Source organism: Bactrocera dorsalis, chromosome 1 (assembly GCF_023373825.1).
Source record: "Bactrocera dorsalis isolate Fly_Bdor chromosome 1, ASM2337382v1, whole genome shotgun sequence".
Classification (NCBI taxonomy): domain Eukaryota; kingdom Metazoa; phylum Arthropoda; class Insecta; order Diptera; family Tephritidae; genus Bactrocera; species Bactrocera dorsalis.
The window spans coordinates 87,871,767-87,898,226 of record NC_064303.1 but is presented as its reverse complement, the minus strand read 5'-3'; the positions used below and the strand labels follow the sequence as shown (position 1 = coordinate 87,898,226).

At 37.9% G+C, this 26,460-nt stretch overlaps 3 protein-coding genes across 3 annotated transcripts in view; 2 read left to right on the top strand and 1 right to left on the bottom strand.

The window, feature by feature from the left end:
- Nucleotides 1–26,460, bottom strand: part of LOC105224200 (uncharacterized) — a 305,457-nt gene that overhangs the window by 263,206 nt on the left and 15,791 nt on the right. The window lies entirely within an intron of this gene.
- On the top strand, nt 121–26,356 carry LOC105224199 (WD repeat-containing protein 75). The gene is made up of 11 exons (XM_011202206.4): nt 121–520; nt 577–960; nt 1,022–1,129; nt 1,294–1,426; nt 1,521–1,931; nt 1,993–2,171; nt 2,230–3,310; nt 3,377–3,518; nt 3,590–3,750; nt 3,836–4,039; nt 25,528–26,356. Exons 1-11 carry the CDS (start codon nt 429–431, stop codon nt 25,993–25,995), a joined length of 3,363 nt encoding a protein of 1,120 aa, XP_011200508.2. The 5' UTR covers nt 121–428; the 3' UTR covers nt 25,996–26,356.
- Nucleotides 20,211–21,658, top strand: LOC125775784 (uncharacterized). Its single transcript, XM_049446554.1, has one exon. The coding sequence runs from the start codon at nt 20,352–20,354 to the stop codon at nt 21,642–21,644; it is 1,293 nt and encodes a 430-aa protein (XP_049302511.1). The 5' UTR covers nt 20,211–20,351; the 3' UTR covers nt 21,645–21,658.

The window sequence follows — 26,460 nt, the reverse complement described above, 5'->3', positions numbered from 1 at the left end:
TAAAATTTGCTACGATAGAAATATTTAATATAAAAATGCAATATATGAATATTATGAGTTTTCTTGGAAACAGTTTAGGAGGCTATGGAAAATGAAACTGAATTTGTAGCACATCACTTACAATGGATTATAATTTTTGACAGATTCAACACGTGCAAGGCAACAGTGAAAAGTGCCATTATTAAAACTTAAATTTATATTAATTAAAATATAAATGTTTGAAAAATTGTTGGACAACCATATTCCCACGCTTTTTGGTGTTTAAGGCAGTGGTTTGCTGCCTTTAAACTGTTCAGAAAATCATTGCAGCAACACATTGCAGTATAACAAACAAAGCAAAGAGGCAAAGCGTGTGTCAACTGATAACTCGGCTACAAAAGCTATAAAGTGTAATATAAAACTATCCCAATTTATGAAAATAATACATAATGGATTTTGACGAACTTGATAAACTCAAACTGCAATATTTGGCTGGTGCCAATCTTGTTGAACATACGCCACTTTTTGCCCCTGGAGGAGAGTGAGTTTAAAAGCGTTACTTAAAAGTGTTTCACCGCTAAAGTTTTCGAATTATAGGTTCATATTTATACGTTCCAAGGATGTTGTGCGAATTTATTCTACGGCAACGGGTGAGCATGTACGCAAACTAGCAGACGCTAATTGTAATCTAGTGTCCATGGAATTGGAATTGCGCGACAGTGAAACGCTAGTTGCATGCACATCGAAAGGAGAAGTGTTTCGTTGGTTTTGGCGAAGCGGCCGACTTCAAGAGAAATTAGATTTAAAATTGAATACAGATCAACAAGTTCTAAGTTTTAACCTAATCAATTTATATGGAAATTCCAAAACGGCGTGTGCGTTTATTACAATTCGCACCGCTGTTGAGGAGAAAGTTCAATGGCGCGTTGTGGATACAAGTAGTGCGAAACGTTTATACGTACCCTGTAAATTACAGTTGCTGTAAGTTTATCGAGATATTTTTATTGTTATAATTTTTTCATGGATTACTCTTTAATTATAGGCCCGACGTACCCCTAATTGCAGTGCACACAAACAATTTCAAAAATATTGCTATAGCACAAGGGGCGTATATATATTTCCTTAATTATAAAACGTGGGCATGGAAGAGGTAAATTGTGCTCTATTTATTTTACAAAGCTTTTTACTAAAGCCTTTTTATTATTTATAAATACATATAAGCAGAGAGCGCATATTTATATTGTTTAGACCCACAATTTTTTTTTTTGATTGCGGCATTCGTATTTAACTTGTATTCTCTGTTTCCTTTTGCAGGTTTTTTAACGCCCACCATGTCCCAATTACGGTCGTTCGCGCACATCCTTTTGAAGAAGCGATAATCACAGGCGACGAAACTGGCAAAATATTTTTGTGGAGAGAATTTATGTGTCAGAGTACAGTAAAGACTGTGAGTATTACATCACGTAAAATTATATATATTTGATGTTCAAAAACTTTCAACTTAAACTTTATAATATATTAACTGATTAATTTTTTTGCAGACTCTCTATCATTGGCACCACACCGCTGTGTCTAGCATAGCGTTCACACCCAGTGGCGCAGGTTTTTACAGTAGTGGCCATGAGTCCGTGCTTGTGTATTGGAATACTCAACGTCCAAATTTACGCAATTTTTTACCACGCATGGGGTCTGTTATTTGTCAACTCGCTGCTAATGATATTAATTCCCAAATTGCTGTTTGCACAGCAGATAATGCCGTACATTTTGTTGGCACGGACAAAAAAGTGACATGCACCCTACAGGACTTCACCTACATTGAAGATGATAAAACTGGGCAATGTAAATTTCCAGTTGGTTTACGTTTAAATCCACGCACGAACACGCTTGTGCTGAATGGAAAACACTGTCATTTGCAGTTCTACTCCGTATACACAAAGAACATGTTATATAACGTGAGTACTTGAACCTATATTGTTACAAATTTGACAATAATGAATTTATATTTGCCTACAGATGGATATTGTAATGCAAAACGCGCTTTCCATGGAATCTGATAAAGTTCTCTACAACATTATTGTGACCAAGGCTGCTTTCAATATTGATTGGATGGCCACCGGTGAGGTTTTCAACGATCGCGAACATTTGCCAGAGTTGCGTTTAAAATTTTGGAAATATGATGAGGCTGCGAAAAAGTGCGTGAAAAGTGATTGTGTTGTTAAAGAGTAATTTACTAATTTATTTTCTTTTTAGTTACGTGCTAAATACAAATATCGAGCTGCCGCATGAAGGCGGATTCAAAGCTATCGAATTCTCTAGTCCAAATCAAATGGATAATTTGTTGTGTGCTACCGTCGGTGAGGATAACATAATCAAAATTTGGTCGCTGGAGGAAACGGACAATATTTATAACAAAGGAAAAGTTTGGTATTGTGTAGCGCAAACATGCTATCGCAACTTACCGATTGAATCCATTTCATTTTCGCAAGATGGTTCCGTACTAGCGGCTGGTTATGGCAACACGCTTTGTATATATAAAGCTGAAAATTTGAAACTGAAAGCAGCACTCACACCACCGCCCGGTTATGATGGCGTTGCGCCACACATACAAGTAAGCTTGCGGCGCAAAGACATCGAGTCGCCACTTAAGGATGAATTCACGCCGGAAAAGCAAAAACGCTGGTTGCAACTATTAAATGATTTCGTTGAAAAATATGATGAAACGCTCATTAAGGAACTCGAAAAGTTTGCCGAGAAATGTGAAAAAATAGAATTTAATCCCAAAGAAGTGTCGGCGGAAGAAATCGACGAAGAGACGCGAAGACAGTTGTACAACAAAATAATGGACATGCATGAGCTGAACTTCTTCCATAAAGTGTTGCTCTTTCAACGGCTCGGTATTCACGTGAATGTCCGTCCCGAAGGTCGCGCACGTTTACTCGCCTATTTGTACGACACAATATTACCAGAAGGCGAACAAAAGTGTTACCGCGATATGGAAAACGTGCTCAAGCGTATGAGCCCAAGAGAACGTTACAGAGCGAAGAGTCGCATGCACGAATATCAAAATCGCCAAAATAAGTATGATGTGGATGTGCAAAGGAAACTGCTGCCACTGATGGAGGTGCTGAACTTTGGCGATAAAAGTAAAGGCTCAACGCTTACGAACGGCACTAGCACACATTATGACATTTCCGGGGCAACGAGCGAGAAAACAACAACAACAGCGAAGCAAACAGCAGCTACAGATCTGGTTGAAGAAATAGGTGATCTTGACCCAGTAAGGGCTCAAATCTCGAAGGTGCAATTTGCGGCGGGCGAATGGGCTCATTTGGTAAGCCAAATGTAATAAATAGATTTTCGAATTTCATATGAAGCTAAAGATTTCTTCTGCTCTCAGGTCGTAGTGTGCACAGAGCGGCGCGTTCTAATTTTCAATTTACTTACGCTACGTTTGCATGCGGCGTGCAAATTGTCTGTCGAGCATTTGGCCTTCGATCCAATCAGCAACTTATGCGCTGCCTTTACAAAGTATAACGAATGTAAGTTACAGTTATATAACATGATAATTTAAGCACAAATTATATACAAATTTACCAAAAACTTCTTATAGTGTACGTTTTCCAACCCAATGTACCGCTACCTATATATCAACGACGCAATTTGCCCCCTTTGTACGGCGCTGTTTGGATCCCACGTCGACATCCCAAGAACCGTTCCATTAATGTTGACTGGCAGGCACAATCCACATTATACTTCTTAACAGAAGAACAGGTGAGTACAGAAAACGAAACTGTTTCAATGGTTCATGTATATTTACATATGTTTATTTATGTATATGTACATATGTATATTTCAGGAAATCAGATATTTGGGTGTGCCAGACAGTGTGGACGATGACGCGCCGCCTCCAATTACATTTAGTAATCCAGCCAATCAAGCGTTGCAATACAGTACCTTTGGCACTTTTGCTACACAACAACATTCTGATATGCAGACCAACTCACGACAACCGATCGGACCACTGGTTATCGGTAATTCAAGCAAAATGGCTGTGAAATCGGTGAGTGTTTTTTTTATATACTTGGTAACTAGTTTTAAACGCTGAATATATGTATATATATTTAATTGCCAACAAAAAGCATCGATTTGTGGAAAATTCTGACTACCCCTAACCCCCTAATACGTTTTGTATATCTTTTTAATATAAAGGGTGATTTTTTAAGAGCTTGATAACTTTTAAAAAAAAAAAAACGCATAAAATTTGCAAAATCTCATCGGTTCTTTATTTGAAACGTTAGATTGGTTCATGACATTTACTTTTTGAAGATAATTTCATTTAAATGTTGACCGCGGCTGCGTCTTAGGTGGTCCATTCGGAAAGTCCAATTTTGGGCAACTTTTTCGAGCATTTCGGCCGGAATAGCCCGAATTTCTTCGGAAATGTTGTCTTCCAAAGCTGGAATAGTTGCTGGCTTATTTCTGTAGACTTTAGACTTGACGTAGCCCCACAAAAAATAGTCTAAAGGCGTTAAATCGCATGATCTTGGTGGCCAACTTACGGGTCCATTTCTTGAGATGAATTGTTGTCCGAAGTTTTCCCTCAAAATGGCCATAGAATCGCGAGCTGTGTGGCATGTAGCGCCATCTTGTTGAAACCACATGTCAACCAAGTTCAGTTCTTCCATTTTTGACAACAAAAAGTTTGTTAGCATCGAACGATAGCGATCGCCATTCACCGTAACGTTGCGTCCAACAGCATCTTTGAAAAAATACGGTCCAATGATTCCACCAGCGTACAAACCACACCAAACAGTGCATTTTTCGGGATGCATGGGCAGTTCTTGAACGGCTTCTGGTTGCTCTTCACCCCAAATGCGGCAATTTTGCTTATTTACGTAGCCATTCAACCAGAAATGAGCCTCATCGCTGAACAAAATTTGTCGATAAAACACATTTCGAACCGAACACTGATTTTGGTAATAAAATTCAATGATTTGCAAGCGTTGCTCGTTAGTAAGTCTATTCATGATGAAATGTCAAAGCATACTGAGCATCTTTCTCTTTGACACCATGTCTGAAATCCCACGTGATCTGTCAAATACTAATGCATGAAAATCCTAACCTCAAAAAAATCACCCGTTATGTATCGCGATTATTTCCCCATACTCTATGTCATCGAAAACTTAAAGAATTTTAGCATTTTACGGCGACTCTATATGTTGTTGTTGTTGTTGTAGCGGCATAATTCTGTCAGGTCCGTTCCGGTTACGTAGACCTGACTGTCGTGGAAACTCCTATCTGTTTTACGAAGTGGTACCGATTCGGTCTTAACATTAAAGCCTATATGGTCGAAATTCCGACTTTTAACAGTCCGAAAATACTCCTTTTTAATGTTAACAGTCTGCATTCCTTTAGTATATGTTTATATGGTTAAATCAGCCGATAACCACGCCCACTCCTCATATAACGGTATTGGTAAAAACTACTAAAAGTGCGATAACTCATTAAATAAATCCCTTCAGAGACATTAAATTTTACACCCGAGGTGATACGGAAGGTATTTATGACAGTCGTTGTCAAAATTGGACAGTGGGTGTGGCACCGCCCACTTTTAGGTGAAATCCTATATCTCAGGTTGAAATTTGGCTACAACCACACCTACTTTCCTTGTATAAAATTATAAATTTTATACGCATCTTTCAGTTAACAGAATACTAATGTGAGAAATCGTAAAGAAATTCACCTAACAGGCCTAAGGTCTATTGTGCCCTCTCTCAAGTCACAACGACTCACTTAACCCCAGAATATTTATAAATTCCAATATACTGCTAGGTGCTACTAAGGCGATGCGATCCCTATTTGTAAACATGGATCCAAGTGCCTTTATCCTGTGCCTACAGACTGCTCATCAGCCAGTTGTTGTTGTAACTGGTACATAATCTCCGTTAGGATGACAAGGATTAGATAAGTTGTCATCGACATCATCCAATGGTAGGCCCAGGAAACGTTCTGTTTCGATGTGGTCGGCCCAAAGGGAGAAGGGTGTCGGATGAATGGGATGAGTAGGGCATGCAAAGAGGTGGCCAGTGCCAATTCCCACGACTGCCGGTTCTACGTACCGTAGTTGACTCGGATTTTATCCGACCAAGGGCAGTCCTTTCGGCGATCTAAAAAAAACAAAAAAAAAAGGTGGCCAGTGCCATGCGGGGGCTCATTGGACGCTGGGCATATATTTGTAGTCTATTCTGAATAAGAAGGATTTTAACTTGCTGCAGTATCTAGAACGAAGATCCGCAAGAGTCGCTTTCGTTTCTCGTAGCAACTTAAGCTCTTCGTCTGCAATGGGTGGTGGTTGACTCTAAGTACGCCATTCACAGAGAGGGAGTCGGTGAAGGTGTTAATGGTCCCACTGTGAATGGCGGTCAAGGCATGTCTGAAGTTTGTTGCGTCCAAAGTCTGGTCGGCGCCATGTGCTGCCGTCTAGCGGCTTGAGGATTTTGTTGCGGCTCAGTACTTTGGCGTGATGCTCTTAACTCCTAGATATGGATCAAAGAGACCGTTGCATATTGACAAAACGCTTACAGCCACCCACCAGTTTATTGGGGCGGTTAAAAGCAATTCTAACCATTTCGCCGGGTTTGCAAACCGAGATACTCAACACAGAAAACAAATCGAAGAGTATTTCACCACTTTATTGATATATAAAATATACAAAATTTTCTTAAGCTTAAAAAAGTACAAACAATAAATTTATATACATACTAATATGTACTTATGTGTATATTTATGGAGAATATTATATGAAGTACATTTGGCTTAAGCTACTTATTGGTTTATACATATGTATGTATGTATGTATGCGTTATCTTAAAGTTATTGAATTTTATTTTTTGTTATTGTAATAATTGCTATACATATATTTTGAATTATTATGTATAAAGCGATGCATATAAGGAACTATATTTCTTTATTCAATGACACTGCAACTCAAGGGAAAGTACACACACATGCTTATAAAGAATTATCGCTCTAAAAAATATCATTGAGTTGGAGGAAATCTTCAAAGTGTTTTGTCCGAGTTTTAGTTCCGTTGCGGCCCACAAAATTAGTTCCTTATGTGCATGCTATTATCTCGAGTATATACATACATATGTACTACAATACATGTAAGCACACATAAGTAACTGTGAATGTGCTTTCTAAAGTTATATTTATGAATATTAAAATGAGTTTTAAGCAAAATTATATAAACAGCAAATGTTTGCCGGCATTTCCGTGTTTTTGATTATTTAATCAGTCACGCTTACACTATATACACATGTATGTATGTATGTTTGTATGTATTTTTGGTTGAAAATCAGTCAGTGGTGCCAGTTTGTGTGCCATTTGAGTATACAAATTTGTGCCGAACAATGTAAATCCTTGATCAATACACCATAAGTATTATATATTTGTTTACAACTGCTATTGCTGTTGTTGTTGTTGTTTTGGCATTGTGTTATGTGACATGACTCCGTCGCAATGGCATACAAATCATCGTACCCTCCAAATATAATTTGTGTATGCCTCATTTAAGTCACTCAGCTAACCAGTCCGCAACGAGGCCGCCATTCCTTTGTGTTGTTGTTGGAGGCCAGGGTCTCCCGTACATTGGAACTCATTTGACATTACCGGAGCGTGGTGCCGTTGGCACATGCAAATGCCGGCAGCGGCGCATCATCAATAAATCGTGTTTAAAGTAGCGCAAACAATGCCACTGTGGTATTTTCGAAAGTTGTTGCTGGAGTGAGAAATACAAACAGACATACAAACAAAATAGAATTTAATTCAATTGAAAAGTTAATTGTGCACAAACAGTTTCTAGCGTTTTATTTTGCTACACAGATTCTAAACAAATGTTGCACGTTGTTCACACACACAGCTACAGACAGGCATATGCGTACGCTGGCAGGTTCGTGAACTCTCAAAATTATATGATATACCTGCAAGTATCGTGTCACGTCATTTTACCGGTCATTTGAGTGTCATAGCTGGAAAATTTTTGTCAGCCCATGGAAGAAAGTTTCCTATCATTTTGTTATGGGTACTTGCATTTGGAATTGATTAGCTACATATATTTATATACTACTCGCCCCCATGCATGGATTTGATTTTGATCGATCAGTTTATATGACAGCTATAAGATTTAGTAGTACTATATCAGCGGTTCCGACAAATGAGCCGCTTCTTCAGGAGTAAAGAACGTGTGGAAAATTTCAGAGCATCAAAAACTGTGGAATTCGCGACGACAGACAGACGGACATGGCAAAATCAACTCAGCTCGTCACGTTGATCCACGTTGATCCTTTATACATGAATTAATTTATAGGGTCTCCGACGTTTTCATCTAGATTTTAACTCAGATTTCAGGTCAATTGACAAGTAATTTGACAATCAGCACTGACAAAAAGCAGCCGAGATTTCTTGTAGGGTTTCTTGTAGCGTATACTCGTATGTTCTTATGAATGTATATAGACGAAGGTGTAAATAAATAGCCATTTAGACTACGTGTCTGCTGACATGTGATATAGAACTATTTTTTGCTCTACTACATACGAGGTATGACAATTAAGTAATGAGACTGATTCCATAAAAACCGTATATTAGAAAAATATTCTACAACTCTGCCATCCCCTTCAAAGTAGTCCCCTTGGGCAGCTATACAGCGGTTCCAGCGCGTTTTCCAAGCTTCGTAACATTTCTGGAACGCTTCGACTAGGATGTCCGCGAGTACCCTCGTCACGGCCGCCTGGATGTCCGTAATCGACTCAAAATGGGTTCCCTAGACCGCCGTTTTTGTCTTAGGAAACAAAAAAAGTCACAGGGTAACATGCCGGGCGAATAGGCGGCTGTTGCAACACTGCGATCCCTTTAGAAGCCAAATACTGGGACACGCTGAGAGCGGTATGGCACGGCGCGTTGTCGTAATGAAGGATGCAGTTACGAGCGATGTCTGGGCGCACCCTGTTGACTCGTTTTCACAATCTTTCGAGTACTTGGCAATAGTAGACTTGGTTCACAGTTTTTCCCGGTGGAACGAATTCTTTTTGGACGATCAACTAACTCCAACTAAATAAGCTAGAGTGATGGTACATATATCAATGAAGAGTGGAGGGATGCCGGAAAAACAGAAAAGAAATTTCAAGATCACAGGTTTACCACAAGCGCGGCAATAAAATCAGTCTCATTACTTAATTGTCAAACCTCGTATGTGAAGGCTTAAGTCTATGCGGACAATTCCACTTCAATTCAGGCCTTGGAGTAGTACATCACTCGTGTCATTCGACAGTTACCAGTCGAAATGCTCGAACGAGTCATCGAAAATTGGACTCACTGGGCGGATAATCTCAGACATAGCCGCGGCCAACATTGGAAAGAGATAATGTTCAAAAAATAAATGCAAAGGATGTTCTTCGATTGATAATAATTGTATTCCGCGGTAAATTTGAGGTTTCTGTGTTTTATCTTTAAAAAAAGTAGGGAACCTCGAAATGAATCATCCTTTAATACAGTTCGACTTAAGAACTGGATTTAAAGTGTTGCCAACTAAGTGTTTTTTTGGGGGGGTTATGGTGAGATATTTGTAAAAGCTAACATCTAAATTGATTTATTGTTAAATCTTTTCTGAAAATCTCGAAAAATTTTCATATTGTCAGCTCAAAAGCTGAAATAGTTTAAGAGAAGAGTCACTTCAAAGTCAGAACGCCTCCCTGTACACGTATTTGTTCACTGTATGTCTTCCTTATAATTTAATTTAAATCAATTTCATAATTTATAATGTGTGTTTACGGCCTTGTTCGACACGTTTCTCGAAAGAGATTTTTGTCAATTCATTAGTTAATCGTGCGTCAGTGGTGAAGGTCATATAACATGATAACAGTTTTCTTTATATAAATTTCTATGCCTAGGCATAGACATAAAGAGTTTAAACAAATTTGTAAACCCTAAACAGAGTACATTAAGTTTGTAACACCCAGACGGACAAGTCGGATACCCTATACCATACAAAATGATCGATCAAAATAAGGTCCTTGTTTGGAAAACTTTTTTTATTTGACAAGATATCTGCACGAAATTTGGTATGGATTATTTTCCAAGCCAACAATACAATATTCGAAAGAATTTTTCAGATTGCTCGTCTATAGCATATAGCTGCCATACAAACTGATCGTTCAAAATCGAATTCTTGTATAGAAAACTTTTATATTTGACAAGATATCTTGATGAAATTTGGCACGGAGTATTTTTCAGAGCAACAATACAATATGCGAAAAAGATTTTCAGATTCGTCCACTATAGCATATAGCTGCCATACAAACTGATCGATTGAAATCCGGCCTTTGTATGGAAAATATTTTTATTTAACAAGATATCTTGATGAAATTTGGCATAGATTATTCTCCAAGCTAACAATACAATATCCGAGAAAAACTGTTTATCTGGGACCGCTATAGCATATAGCTCTCATACAAACTGATCGGTCGACATCAAGCTCTTGTAAGAAAACTTGTATCTGTGTAGGATATTATAGCAACGATGCAACCAAAGTTAACGGGTTTTCAAATGCTTACCTCATCCACTTTTGGCAACGGTCCACATTGGCTTGTTGGCATTAGCGCGAATAAAGCCAATACTGCAATAGCAATTATGTGAAATATTTTTGGTAGCATTTTGTTGTTTTTATTTGCAGCTATTATTTATGCGTTATATATTATTGATCTTTAAGTGATTTGTGTTATATATAATTTAATTATTTTTGGCACTTCACTTGTTTTGTTTGTTGTTGTGTATTATTTAAAAATTGTGACTTCCTCGCTCACTTGTTACTTTACATTTTTTCTCAGTTTTGGAGTTGTTGCAGTTATTTTTCAACGTGTTTTTGTCTATACAAAATTTGTTTTTTTTTTATTTTTATTTATTTTTTTATTTTTAGTTATTTTTTTATTTTTATTAATTTTTTTATTTTATTATTTTATTATTTTTTTTTTATATTTTTATTATTTTTTTTTATTTTATTATTTTTTTATATTTTTATTATTTTTTTTAATTTTAATTTTTTTAATATTTAAAATTTTTTTTTTGATTATTAAATTTTGAAATCTGTGCGCCACAATAACTCTACTCCGTTTGAGTTTTTATTTTCTCTTAGTTTGATTTTGTGTAGTTTATTTTTACTGTTTCCAAGTTTTTTCTTGCCTCATACGCCGCGTTGAACCGCGTTTGCTCTTTCGTGTGTTCTGCCGAGTGCGAGTGACAATTTGAAATTATCGCGCATGGTGTTGCCTGCATTCCAATTTATATGCGAGCCCCGCTGTTAGCATTATTCGTACGACGACAAGAACGAAGGCGGTGATAACTGTCACCGTACCCACTACTTTTACTCCACAACCGATGTCTGTCATGCAAAGCCAAAGCGCTTCTTTGTCGCGGCAGTGAGCACGCTTTATATCGCGCGTTGTTGTGGCAGTCTGCGGCGGCAACAGACAACTGGCAAATATTACTGTGTTGCACACTCGCTGATCTGAGCGCTCCACCAGCTTTGAGATGCATATCACTACTGCACAATAAATAGCCATTACATTCGCATATATTTTTCACCCTGTTTGTCGCTTCTTAATTGCAAAGTTCTTTTCTACTTTAACGCACTTTTCATTTGTTTCAATATTTTCTTTTCTTTGCGCCACTTGTTTACTTCGCTGGCGTTCGAGTTCTTCAGTTTTTCCAGCCATAACTTGTTTACTTGTGTATCGCTTTGGCAGTGGGAGCAATAGCAGCAACTGTCTCAATGTTTTTCTGGATTGTATAGTGTGCTCACTACTATCAGCACCACAACTGTAAACCAATAAGTAGAAAATGCCAAAGGTTTTGAACTTTACAAAATTAACTTCAAAAGAAGAGGATGGTTTTTGATTTTTTTTCGAAGTTTTTTTTGTTTTAAATGAATGCATAAACCCTGAAGAATTAGATGCCTGAGACTCAAGTTATAAGTATACATCAGATTTCAAAACTTTAAAGCCTTTTCCCTACTACTCACGTGTTCAAAGTCGGCGACCTTCATAACTTCAAAATTACTGCACTGATCCTTTTGAAAGGATCCAACGGGTCAGTTTTTGAGCCTGAAAACTGAAAGTAATCGCTTGTAGTCGAATCTGTCGAATAAGCTTAGCGAACGAACTCGTTCATAGCGTTATTCCTTAATGTATCATTCGTATCACAAGGTGAATGTAGTGGACTTAAAGACCACCGCGTTTTTTTATTTAAAAAAATCCTAAATGAACTACGCTAACCCTTTAGGTTAAGTAAGGATCTCCTGGGACTCGCACTTAGACAGCTGGATACGCCTGTCTGTTGTGATGCCCAGAACTCATAGGTATGGATCAAAACGACCGTCGCATTTGGACAAAACGTCTAGAGTCCGACACAAATTTATTGAAGCGGCTTATATTAATTACAGCCAATCATCAGGTTTGTAAAAATGATGACAACCGAGATGCTTCAACCGTGCTGTGACAAAAGGTGGACAGTAGAGCAGAAGGCGTATAAATATGTCCGCCTCATCTTCCTCATCACAACATGCTGACTACTTGAGTTCTACAAAATCTTTCAATTCAAGTTAGGACACATCATTGCAGCATTGGGAACTCTGCTGAGAGCTAGCAGTTCAATGGATCTTTTCCCTTTCGTAACCCACAAGTACCGGTTGCTGACCTCGGGAGAGACGAACAAACCCAGCGTTTTTTCGTTTCCTCGCTGCACGGAACGTAACACTCTCCCCACTAATTCCACAGCAACCATAATTGCTAACGGGACGAAAGGGTACAGACTTGACCTTAATATTGCAGTCAATGGCGTTAAAATTCCGACTGTTATAAGCCTAAGATATTAGGAGTGACATTCGACAACCTGCGCTCCTTGACTCCTCACAAAATTGCACGATAATTGCCAAAGCACAGAGCAACGAAATTCACATGTTGCTGGTCGGCAGCATATGGAGAAGAGACAAAGAAATATTGTTGGAAACATACAAGGCATTTGGCTTAACAACGCCGCATTAATATTGTTGACCTGATGCAGTGAGAAGCTGCAGACATGTCAGAACACTGCACTCCGGACTACAACGGAATGCCTCTGGATGTCTCCCATCGAAAATCTGCTCAGTGATGCTCCCAGTTAAGGACCATATGGACTCCGCTTTAAGCAGTTTCTGCTGGGGTGCTTTCGTAAAAATCATCAATGCTTGTAGCGAAACCGCATGCTAGGATCATTAAGAGGTCCTTCCTTAACTACGTCGACGACATAAAACAATACTCCGACTGACCACCATTTACAGTGGAGCCATCAACACCCTCACCGACTCCCTTTTGGAGAATGGCGTATTAGGAGTCAAACCACCTACAATTGCAGACGACGAGCTCGAGTTGCCGCGAGAATCGAGAGAGATTGCAGCTTCGTTCTGGATATTGTATCAGATTAAATTCCTACTTATCCAGAATCGACCCTGACTTATCAAATGTGCAACGAGTTCCCGCATAACACTAACCACCTCTTTACATGCCCTGCTAACCATACAAATTTCACCTCTCCCTAAGGTCCGACCCCGACGAAACGGCGCGTTTTCTGGGCCTATTGTTGGATGACCTCGTTGACAGCTTATCTAATCCTTATCATCCTAACGGGTACTAGGTAACCGTTGCAACAACAACAACAATGGAAGTTGTTTAATGAGGTCATGTACCCCTTGACTAGCTTTTAGCTCGCTGTCAGCGACCTCAAGGCCTGCATAGTGGCTCTGCTAATCCATGCTGGTGCAGATTTAAGTAACGTTTGCTTAGCCATTACTTTGCATCAACGTACTATGTAATTATGGCATTTGTATTTATGAATTATTGGTGGGGGTAGAACTCCTCTTATGTATTTATTTATGGTGTACATTAGAAAATTTTCCGCCATTTGTATTACTTCTATATTTTACTCTTTATCAATTCTTGCTCAGCGGTTATTTGAGCCCTTAAACCTGCTCGGCAACAGCGAAATAGCTGCTTGACACCTAAAAATAGCACCAATTCTCCTTGCGTGTCCAAAGCTTGTAAGATAATTCGTTAATATTTTTCTCGCGCTTTCTCCACTGTGCAAGCACTTTCGGGTCGCATTTGCGCTAACTACCGGGTTTCTGGTCAGTTTATACATATTTTTGGCGCCACGAGCTGTTTGTCATCGTTTTTTCGTTGAACTAATTGCCGCGTGTATTGCCAACAACACCAAAAACAATTCACTTTCCAGCGATAAAACGTTTGTGGTGGTGTATATTTCGGATCTGTGTTATGTTGTGCCGGCCTTATGTATTCGCCTAAAATGCACTTACATACTTATGTACATATGTCTCTTTCGTATAATTGGCTTTATATTTACATTTTTTATGCGCTTCTGCTGATGATTGTAACTGTAATTCCAGCTAAATAACTATTTAAATGCTTCAGTCCCTGACTTGCTTGAGCTTGTTCTTAATTATTTATATAGCAGGTCAAACGCATTTTATGACTGTCCGTTTTGTTTTCGTGCTTTTATCATCATCATCATCATCATCATCATCAATAAAAGTATGAGCATTACTCATATTTTTGATGTGTCGCGAAGACGCTTCTCCTCTGCGCTGAAGAGTGCCTTCAACTTTAGTCAGCTGCAGCTGATTGGAGAACTAGATAATTTGTTAGCCGGTTTGTACTAAGTTCATTTGAAAAATTAATTAATTTACTCGTGGGGGTTGCCCAGCATATAGGAAACATGTATGTGTACCGTTATACTTGAATTTCCATAAGTGAGATCTCGCTCATATCGCAAAGAAATGTGTGACCTTCTTTGCTCCGCACTCAAGTCTCTGTGCCGTAGACCGCCAGTATTGCGGCTTCGACATCATTTCATTTGCTCAGCTTTCTTTTTGTTCGCCTATGAGCAGCTTCCGTATGTCCCAACATGTATAGTCCAGTTTTAACCAGCAAGCAGCTGAAAGTTTCCTTAAAGTTCGTGCGCACTCCTAACCAGCTGTACGATTTTTTTCTTAGTATTCATGGGTTCAAAGCGATTACGCTATCACTTACATTATTATACCTCAAACGTGGTGTATTAAATTTGTCATATGAATGGCGCTGGAGCATGACTATCTCCGTCGTTTTAGCTATGCTCCTCTGTCTGCCCGTCCGTCTGTATATACACGAAATAGTCCCTCGATTTTTGTGTTATCAATCTGAAATTTTGCACGTGTGTTTTTCTCCTCAAGCAGCGGCTCATTTGTCGGAACCGCCGATATCGGACCACTATAGCATATAGCTGGCATAGAAACTAAGCGTTCCAACTCGAGTCCTTGTATGGAAAACTTTTTTGTTTGACAAGATATCTTCACGAAATTTGGTATGGATTATTATCCAAGGGAATGGTATAATCTACGAAGAAATTGTTCAGATCGGTCTCCTTTAGCATATAGCTGTCATACAAACTGACTGATCAAAATCAAGTCCTTATATGGGAATCTTTTTTATTTGACGAGATATCCCCAAGAAATTTGGCATGGATTATTGCCCAAAATAACGGTTTAATCTCCCAAGAAATTGTTCAGCTCGGATCACTATTAGATATGGCTGTCATACAAACCGATCGATCAAAATGAAGTTCTTATATGGAAAACTGTTTTATTTGTCAATATATTCTCACGAAATTTGCCATGGATTATTATCCAAGGAAACGGTATAATCTTCGAAGAAACTGTTCAGATCGGATCACTATTAGATATGGCTGTCATACAAACTAACCGATCAAAGTCAAGTTCTGGTATGGAAAACTTTTTTGTTTGACGAGATATCTTCACGAAATTTGGCATGAATTATTGCCCAAGGCAATGGTATAATCTCCCAAGAAATGATTCAGATCGGCCCTCTTTAGCATATAGCTGCCATACGAACTGACTGATCAAAATTCTGTCCTTATATGAGAGTCTTTTTTATTTGTGAAGGGTATTCTAGCTTCGGTGCAACTGTACTTAAGGTCTTCTCTTGTGTTGACATCTCTCTTGTTTTTACATTGATATTTGTAATTGTTATTATTGTAAATAAGAATGCTTCGCTTGCTTGCACTGATGACTTCTTAATAGCTTTGGTGCTTTCAACTCGCTATACATAAAAGTCTCTGTATATAAAATACATATATTCTTATTGCTTAACTTTGATTACAATGGAAAAAGCGAAATAAAATGTATTTTTAGCAAAAACAAAATGTGAAATTCTTTAAAAAACAAATGATTTCATAGTTAGGCAATAAGAAATGGAACGTGTGGGTTTCGATAGGCTTATCGGGCACTATCATGTCTTGAACTTTGACCGTTAGTCATTTGCTCCTTGCGAATTATGGCATATACTTCAGTACGTGCCTACTTATACTGATCCGCACTTCTGTTAGACAGCTGCAAAACAATTTAATTTGTTGCTTAATGTATTTTTAGAATAATCTACCGTGAAATACGAAATTTGAATAAAGGGTGCTTTTATGAAACATGTGGTTTTCTAGAAGAAATGAAATGTACATCGATTATTATAGCCTAAATTATTGGCTATTGTTATTGGAAAGAGAAGCGTGTGCCATTATCTTTAAATATTTTATATTATATTATTATATATAAATATATTTTATTTATGAGGGCGTATGTCAGCAATAAATCATCGCGTATTATCTTCCAAGGCTTTAATCGTCACGGGTTTATCTGCGTTAACAAGCGACTTCACATGAGCCTACAAAAACTAGTTCAGCGATGTTAAATGGCGCGATCTTGGAGGTCACCAAAAATTTCCTTTCATAAATTGATTATTTTGTAGACTGTATGGCAGGTAGCGTCTTCTTGTTAGAACCAAAGGTCGCCTATATCAACATCATCCAATTCAAGCAGAAAAAATCAGTAGTCATGTCTTTATAACGTTCCCCATTGAATGTAACATTATGGCCGACTTTATATTTGAAGAAAGATGGACCATAGAGTAACCTAACAGTGACATTTTTAGGATGTAGCGGTGTCTCAATAATGGAATGTGGACTATCATTACTCCAAATCCGACCTTGTTATTTGTTAACGTACCCATTGAATCAAAGCGAGTTTTATCGCTGTACAAAATTTTCTTGTGAAAATCTGGATTGGTGGCCATCTCGTTTTGGACCCATTCATAGAATACGCGACGCGCTTAATGGTCGTTCGTCTTCAATTCAAAGACGAGTTGGAATTTCTGAGCTCGCAAACCAAGATCCTTTCTCAAAATCCTCCATAAAGTGGATGAGCACCGCTTCAATTCAAGTACTCATTTAGGTTCTCTTCGATACTCTGCTCCACAGAGCAGGAATAGCGTCTGCGGCAGAGAATGAGCTTTATCCACTAGAGCAAACGTGATGCAAAACCGATCCATGGTTGCACGAATTACCAACTCTTCTTGGCGATTATGAGAACAGAATATTGAACGCAGCACGCGATGCGTCTCGATAACCGAACCATTATTTTGGTAATACATTTGCAAATTTGTTTCTTTTGTTATTCCCCAAAAAAGTTTTTTCTTCTATCTTATAAGAACCTTTCATATATAACGCACTTCTGTGCCCTTTTTTGGATTTTAGGTGTAATATCATTGAAATTTAGGAAAATGATATAAAAGTGGCTCGGTATTCTAACATGTTAATTGAAAACTCCCCGGCCTACCATAATAAAACTAATTTTTTGGCAAAATCCGTTTATTATTATTCAACATAGTTCTCTTCAAGGGTGATACTCTGATTATAGCGACCCTCCAACTTTTCGGAACTATTTTTGTAGTAGGATTGGTACCTTGCCTCAAAATAGGCATCAGTGTGGGCGATCACCTCTTCATGCGACGAAAATCCCTTCCCAGCGAACATTCTTTTGAGATCTGAGATCGCTGGGGCTCTGGATCTCGAGAATACGGTGGATGCGGAAGCAATCCGAAGTCTTGTTCATGTACTTTTTCCATCGTTTTCACAGACTTGTGACACTGTGCATTGTCTTGGTGAAACAGATTTTTCTATTTTTTAAATGCATTTTACTTTATGGTCCTTCAAAATTATTTTGTGGATTTTTTTTATGTTTTCTTCGGTAACAACCTCTTCTAGGCGTCCACTGTCTTCGAGCTCATTTGACCATGTCTTAAGTTAGCATACCAATCTTTGATGTTTGTTTTTCGTGGGGCAGTGTCCGGAAGCTCGTCATCAAGCCAAGTTTTTGTTTCAAATGTATTCTCTCCCTTCAAAAAGCAATAATTTTTCAAAACGAAATTTTTTTTATCCATTTATTTCGCAATAACAAAAGCTGATTCACGCAGAATGATATATGTAATTCACAAATGATCCGAAAGCTGTTAAATTTATACATACACCTTTTGAAGGTTAGGGCTGATTAAAAACCATATGGTTTTAATTCTATTATCGCCATCTATGTATCAGGCCGAAAACTTTTCAACTGATCTGTAGATGTACTAAAGCTGTCAAGCTAATCGAGCTGGGTAAAAGACTTCTTACATCATGCTGCCTTGTGGAAATTTTGGAAATCGGCTTGTTGATTTATGAGGGATATATTTTAACCTACTAAAAATTCGTTATCTGTGTAAAGAATAAGACCAAAAACGACAAGTTCATTCATGTTTTCATGTTTCTGACTACACTTAACCGCATAATTGAAGTTTCGTATATCGTATACAGTTGATACGACGTACAAGTAGATGTCTTTACAATGCCTCTTATACTAACCCTACAAAAAATGCGATAAGTCCGGGATATGTTCACGATTCATCGCAAAGGAACATGTAACTAATACCACTTTTGATCTCTTTATATGGAACGAACTGTTTGAGTATGTTCTATAAAGAGACTAATTCTACCCTTTGGTACCCGAATAGCTACAAAAATAGACTAACCGCTTTCATTTACACAGAGATTCAACGAATTCATCACTAATTATAACCAAAAGATATTCGTTTGGGATTAATTATATCTTAAGAGTATATCTTGAAGACTAATTCATTCCAAATGTTACCCTACTGAGAGTAAACTAGGGAGTACTGTTTTTTAAAGATGACTCACACAAATTTTTGCTGTGTAAATCCAAATAAATTAAACTAAACAAATATTTTGTTTATCTAAAAATAAAAAAAATGTTTTCGCCAGTTTATTTATATGACATAGAGTGCCTCTGATCTATTGTATATGTATGTATGTACATAATGGCAGCCAGTCGGTTCAGATAACGTGGGCTCATATGTAAATAGTTACTAGAGATAGTTAACTGTATTTTTCCTATAAAGTGAAACAAACACCTTCGGAAGTACAGCGATTAGCGGAAAATTAGAAAATTAAATGAAAAATACCAAGTTATTCTTCTCACTCACTTATTACGACTCTCACTCTCACTTATTATAATGACATGCCTTTAACGAACTTCAAGTAAGTGGCACGTAAACCCGTACTTTTAAGGTATAATTCCAGTATAATTTTCTTTCTTTAAAAAACTAGTACATCGTCTTACAAAAAATAGTTGGGATTAATGGTAATTTAACTCTTCATTTGAAGGAGAAAGAGAAGTGTTGGTTAATTACTTACCTACTTTTTTCGAAACAACCGTTATCCAGCAAGGGTTGATGGAATAATAGACTGCCATAAATTAATCTTACAACCAGCATTTATTCTTAATATAATATAAGCCTTTGCTATATGTTTCATTAGTAAAGATGTTTTCCTTTACCGACCTTATGCGCAAATATCTTATACAAAACTGGCGAATCGAACGAGCTAATTTCGGAATGTTGAACTTGACGCATTGGAACTTTGTCAGAAATGATCAATTGACAAGAACTGTGAAGTCACTAACGACTTAGAAAACGTTCTAGATTTCTTGTGACGAATTTATTAGTGTTTCTTGTTCTTGGTTCTCTTGTAATGATATTTTCCTGATCTCAACTGTAGGCGCAATTATACAACATCTTAGATATGGAATGGCGTGAGAATTTAAACTAAGAAGTGTATATCAAATTGTCTACTTTTCAAATATTTTAAGCAAATTCAACAATAAGTAAATCTTATTTGCATAACGATATCTCAACTCAAATAAAAGATATTTCTCTCTAAGTTCGCCAAGCGCTCACTATTCCCATCTGATAGTGAGCACACAAAACTTCCATGGTTTTAAATTTGGATGCTATTCGGCTTCAGCATCTAATGCAGTTCAGACTATATCCAGAAGGTTTCTTATTTGAACTTATCAATCCTAAGTGCGCCTTAGTTTTACGTGTCTTCATAATATGACAGCTACAATTGATTTAAGCAACGATGCTTTGCACAGACTTGGCCAAAGCTATTACAAGTACAATAAGTTCGAACAGCCGCGTACACTTGAAATTCTCGGTTATGAGCATTCAGCCAACGCAGACACCGTCACTGGTTTTTTTGGACGCCACCAGTTCCTCACGCTCAAAGTGCGTCGAATTGATGCCGAAGGAAAGGAGCATTTGGAGCAAGTACGCTTTTTCACCAAAACTCCACCATTGGAATTGGCATCCCGTATGGAGTATTTAGAGGAGTTTGGTCTCTACAAAAAAGAGGTTAGTGTATATCGTGTGATATTGCCTGAATTGCAAAAAATTATACCACATGTGGCGCCTAATTGCTACTACGCCGAAGAGCGCTTACTCGTCTTCGAACATCTCGCCGATCAGAAATTCCGCATGGCCGCCGGTCGTGATGGTATTCTGAACTATGATCACTTACATTGTGTATTGAAGACACTTGCAGCGCTGCATGCCAGTTCCATAATCTATGAAGTGCGCTGTGGACGCAAGTTGAATGAGCTACATCCCGAGGCTGTGGTGGAGAACGCGTATCCTTTGGGCATACCGGACACTCACGTGCGTAAACAAAATTTCAATAATGCGAATCGAGTATTTGTGGAACTGATAAAAATACTGCCGAAATATCAGAAGAATCAGAAGAATTTGGACTATATTTTAGCGGAGTTTCCGAAACGCATGGCTGCGATCTACGAATTAGCACAGACGTCGAACAAATATCGAAACGTATTCAGTCATGGCGATCTTTGGGCGAACAACGCCATGTTCCAGTATGGCGAAACTAGTAAGCCGCCCATACAGTGCCGTCTGGTGGACTTTCAGCTTAGCCGTTATGCACCGCCGATGGTAGATGTGATAACAATACTCACCATACCGACAAGCAGTAGCTTCCGAAGGCAATATTTAACTGAATTATTCGATGACTACTATGGTTTTATGTCCAAATTCTTGGAGCTGGAACGTCTCAACATTGAGGACTACTTGCCGCGCCAAGAATTCAATGAGACGGCAGATAAGTTCCGCATTGTTGGACTTATTGAAAGTCTATTTTTCTCCCACTTGACACTGCTGCCGGCGGAACTTGCAGAAGCTGTAACCTCGTCGGCGAACGGGTTCACCGATTTCTTTGATGCCAAACGTGTGGAGATGTGTTTGCAAGCTTTTCGCAGCGATGACATCTACCGGGAAAGAATGACGGACATGCTGGAAGATTTTGTAGATAATTTTGTGTTAAAAAATCGAAACTAGTTTTTGTAAATGTGTGGTAGAAAAAAACATTTGTAAGAGTGTGTTTCTTGGTTTTCAACTCTATACTAAAACACGAAAAGTTAACTGTTCGTTTATTCAATTTTGAATTAAAGTTTTTAACACATCTCGATAGCCCCTCTTAAATAATGCATTTGTACCTTTGAACACTAATTCTCTGTTATTTCTTTATTGGTGTCATCACGGTTGATATTAGTTGCTCCCAGGTGCGCCCCCAAATTGCTATTGATAGCGGAATTGTTTACTTAGAATCGAAAATTGTTTTTGTTTTCTTTTATTATTTTACGTATGCATTTTTTCTCTATGCACTGTCGCTAAGCGAAAAAAAGTCTTTTGGTAGAGTAGCAAAAAAATGCCTTATTGACTTCTTAGAATTGCGTTTTATTATTAAATAATCTGGTAGCAATAAAAGCATCCTTCGATCGATTAACGTATTAGTCGTATTCTTCGCTAAGTATTTACATGCGTATTTACATATGTATTTATAAATACATACATACTTATGTACATTAGAGTGCTTCAAATAATTTTTTTTCAACTCTTACCAAGCCAAATGTTTCTGTTTGTTGTAACGGGTGATTTTTTTGAGGTTAGGATTTTCATGCATTAGTATTTGACAGATCACGTGGGATTTCAGACATGGTGTCAAAGAGAAAGATGCTCAGTATGCTTTGACATTTCATCATGAATAGACTTACTAACGAGCAACGCTTGCAAATCATTGAATTTTATTACCAAAATCAGTGTTCGGTTCGAAATGTGTTTCGCGCTTTTTTATCGACAAATTTTGTTCAGCGATGAGGCTCATTTCTGGTTGAATGGCTACGTAAATAAGCAAAATTGCCGCATTTGGGGTGAAGAGCAACCAGAAGCCGTTCAAGAACTGCCCATGCATCCCGAAAAATGCACTGTTGGGTTGGTTTGTACGCTGGTGGAATCATTGGACCGTATTTTTTCAAAGATGCTGTTGGACGCAACGTTACGGTGAATGGCGATCGCTATCGTTCGATGCTAACAAACTTTTTGTTGCCAAAAATGGAAGAACTGAACTTGGTTGACATGTGGTTTCAACAAGATGGCGCTACATGCCACACAGCTCGCGATTCTATGGCCATTTTGAGGGAAAACTTCGGACAACAATTCATCTCAAGAAATGGACCCGTAAGTTGGCCACCAAGATCATGCGATTTAACGCCTTTAGACTATTTTTTGTGGGGCTACGTCAAGTCTAAAGTCTACAGAAATAAGCCAGCAACTATTCCAGCTTTGGAAGACAACATTTCCGAAGAAAGTCGGGCTATTCCGGCCGAAATGCTCGAAAAAGTTGCCCAAAATTGGACTTTCCGAATGGACCACCTAAGACGCAGCCGCGGTCAACATTTAAATGAAATTATCTTCAAAAAGTAAATGTCATGAACCAATCTAACGTTTCAAATAAAGAACCGATGAGATTTTGCAAATTTTATGCGTTTTTTTTATTTAAAAAAGTTATCAAGCTCTTAAAAAATCACCCTATATATTACAATAACCTTCGCAAATAAAAAAGATTTCTTATAAAAAGGCATCTATAGTCTATACTGGTCCAGTATAGGTATATATGTATACAGAAAGGGCAGATACACGTACATGACTGGATCAACTCCGCGATCAACATATATGTATGTATACCAGGTTGTTCAATAAGTTTTGTCGTTTGATAAGAAAAACACAATTTTATGATTCAAAATACATTTTATTATTCAGTATAATCTCCCTGAACATTAATACACTTCCTCCAAGGATCTTCCAATCTGTGGACCCCATCCCTGAAGTGAGAATCCGTAAGGTCTGCAAAATACGCTTCAACAGCCATTATGGCCTCTTCATGCTTGCTGCACATACATTTTTTGAGTTCTGTAAACAAATAGAAGTCGCTGGGGGCCAAATCTGGTGAATACGCTGGATGCTCCAACAATTCGAACTTAAATTCATGAATTTTACCCTTGTGACACGGTGCATTGTCCTTATGAAAAATGAGTTTCTTCTTCTGCAAACTCCGTCTTTTTTCATAAATTTTTCCTTTCAACTGGTCCAAAGGTTGTAATAATATTCAGAATTAATTGTTTTACCAGTTTGCAAGTAGTCCCCAAACAAAATTCCTCTCGGATCCCAAAAAACTGATGCCATAATTTTCTTGGTCGTTTTCCGGACACGCACTTGTTTCGAAGCCGAACAACCAGGTTCGCACCTCTCTTTAGCTTCTTGTTTTGTTTTTTAAGGTCATGGTGATAGACCCAAGTTTCATCCATCATAATGAATCTACGCACAAAATCCACTTTATCTTTTTTAAAACGCGCCAAATGTTGCTGAGAAAGTCGCACTCGAATGTGTTTTTGTTCCATTGTTAGCGAATGCGGAACCCATTGTGTACACAGCTTTCTAAAACCCAAAATTTTACTTAAAAATTACTCACATTGCCTAATAAGATGGGTAAAGCCTCTACTAAATCTCTCTCAGTCAATCGACGATCTCCCAAAACCATATCCTGGATTTTCGCTATGATTTCTGGTACTGATGCGCTTTTTGGACGTCCTCCACACGGATCGTCTTCAAGGCTTGTACGACCACCTTTAAATTCAGCAACCCATTTTTCTACTGTTCTAATTGTAGGTTAACAATCACTATACATTTTTAACATTCGTTCGTGAATTTCTTTTGGTACTACACCTTCCAAAAATAAGGATTATATCACTGCACGATATTCAATTTTTTCCATTGTAAAAAAATACTGTGACAGGGCGACACTAAATGGCTAGCAAACAAAGAATGAATTGGCAGATTGAAATGAAACTTCACATACATACGTTCAAATGGAGAGTGTACCAACAAAGCAAAAAAAAAATTGGCAACGCCCTCTCTTATCGAACGACATATAGGGTCTTAGGTGTTTTTTTGCGGTTCATCAAGTTCGCAAATCCTCAGTAAACACGAGTCTTACCAGATGAGATAATTTTTGAAAAAATCATATGGGCTTCATACCATTCGATTAGGAAAGCTGAGCTATGATAGGTTCTGAAGAGCAAATTTCCTCCTTCAATTTCATTGCTGAAAACTTGTATCACAGCGTTTCAAAGGTCACTCGGGACGGTTTTTTCTCAACTCATATATCGACGAGGGATATGTGAATATCGAAGAATGGCTGGAGAGCACTGAGCTTTATGGCGGATGGGTCAAGAAGGAAACATCGGAGTGAGAGTTTTCTGTAAGCAGCTCTCCGTCAATCTTAGCTTTAGTGTATCGAGCAAGTGTAGTGACTTTCAGGAAGATCAGCTCTTATTAAAATGTCCGGCCATACCTGTGTTGAGCTCGTTAATTGGCGCTCAAATCTATTCAAGGAGTCAACTAGAAATATATCCAGCTACTTCATCACCTTTGCCCCTTCACATCTGAATGGGACCAGAGGAGGGTAAGATGGAAACAACCAGGCACATCTCAGCCGTCTTATCTTCAACAAACCCGGAGACATTAACAGTCTCAACAAGTTTGTGGGATGTTTAAAGTGCTTTGTCGATTTGTAAGGGTCTATCTATTATTTAGGTAATACAACGGACTTGTTACGATAGCCTAATCTAACCTAACATTTTTGTGTTTCAAAATGCTGCGATATTTTTTGATTTTTGATACATCATCGTCTTTAACAAGTTCTCATAACATGGCCATTATTTTTAGTTCCGAAATAAACTTCTGCGGATAAATGTTATTATTTTAATTATTATTATTATTACAGTGTTTTCTCACACATATGCTATTTAATAAAACAGCATTAATATCTTCCAAACCATTAAAAATACTAAATCCTCATGAAACTATTTTTTCTTTATTGCAGCTAATTGAGATGTCTACACACACAATGCCGCCACTAAGTCTGCTAGCTGCCGATTTTGTGAAGTCTCTCTTAAAAACTGCCGATACGCAAGAGAAAGATGAAGCAGCGCAGACGGAGAAAACAAACAAACCCCTGTATAATAGAAGAAAAATGCTTAATGGTGGCGCGGCTGTTTTTATGAATGGACGTGACGGTCACTCGACCGATGATGATGAAAGTGCCGACGAAGAGTTGGATGCCGATGCAAAAGTGAAAGTGAAAACGAACGAGACGAAGCGCAACACAACTAATGACGAAGATGTCGAGATGGGCGATGAGGCAACTGCTATGGAAAAACGGAAAAGTTTTATTGTGAAAAGCGAAGCAATCAATGCAAATGCGGCGAAAAGTTCTTTAGCCCAACAGAGACACGACAACGAGGCACAGTTGAAACGTATTTCAGCATTTAGCGTAGAGTTAGAATTTTGAAACAATAGTTAGTTAAAGAGCTAGTAAGTGAAATATTAGAATCTGACTAAAACTGCTATTAACACTAATATAATACAATTTACAGTAATAGTTTTTTTTTTCTAAACGCTTAGTTCCTACTAAGCTAACTACATATATTTAAATCCGTTTCAATATGTACAATTTTGTATAACTGTAAAACACTCAAACCACAAATGTAACAATTTGCCACATTTACTTTGCAACTGGGCAACACTTAATGTTTATGACTGCAATGAAATATTTTTAAAATATAAATTAAATCCGTTGTAATATAATACAAATACACGATTTTGTTTGCGGACAACGAATCCTAAATAAAAATACATTTTTATAAGTATGATATTTTGGATGCATGTATACACTTCTCAGTCAGGTGAGGTTAGGTTAGGTAAATAGGCTGATTGTGCGTGAGGCCACGAATAACCACACTTGGACAACAACAGA

What these genes read in the sequence shown, in the direction of transcription:
- LOC105224199 (XM_011202206.4), top strand. Translation starts at nt 429, where the DNA reads ATGGATTTTGACGAACTTGATAAACTCAAACTGCAATATTTGGCTGGT. An exon ending in TATGATGAGGCTGCGAAAAA is followed by an intron (nt 2,172 to 2,229) that starts GTGCGTGAAAAG and finishes TTTTCTTTTTAG; the next exon opens with TTACGTGCTAAATACAAATA. An exon ending in GCAAAATGGCTGTGAAATCG is followed by an intron (nt 4,040 to 25,527) that starts GTGAGTGTTTTT and finishes TCTTTATTGCAG; the next exon opens with CTAATTGAGATGTCTACACA.
- LOC125775784 (XM_049446554.1), top strand. Translation starts at nt 20,352, where the DNA reads ATGACAGCTACAATTGATTTAAGCAACGATGCTTTGCACAGACTTGGC.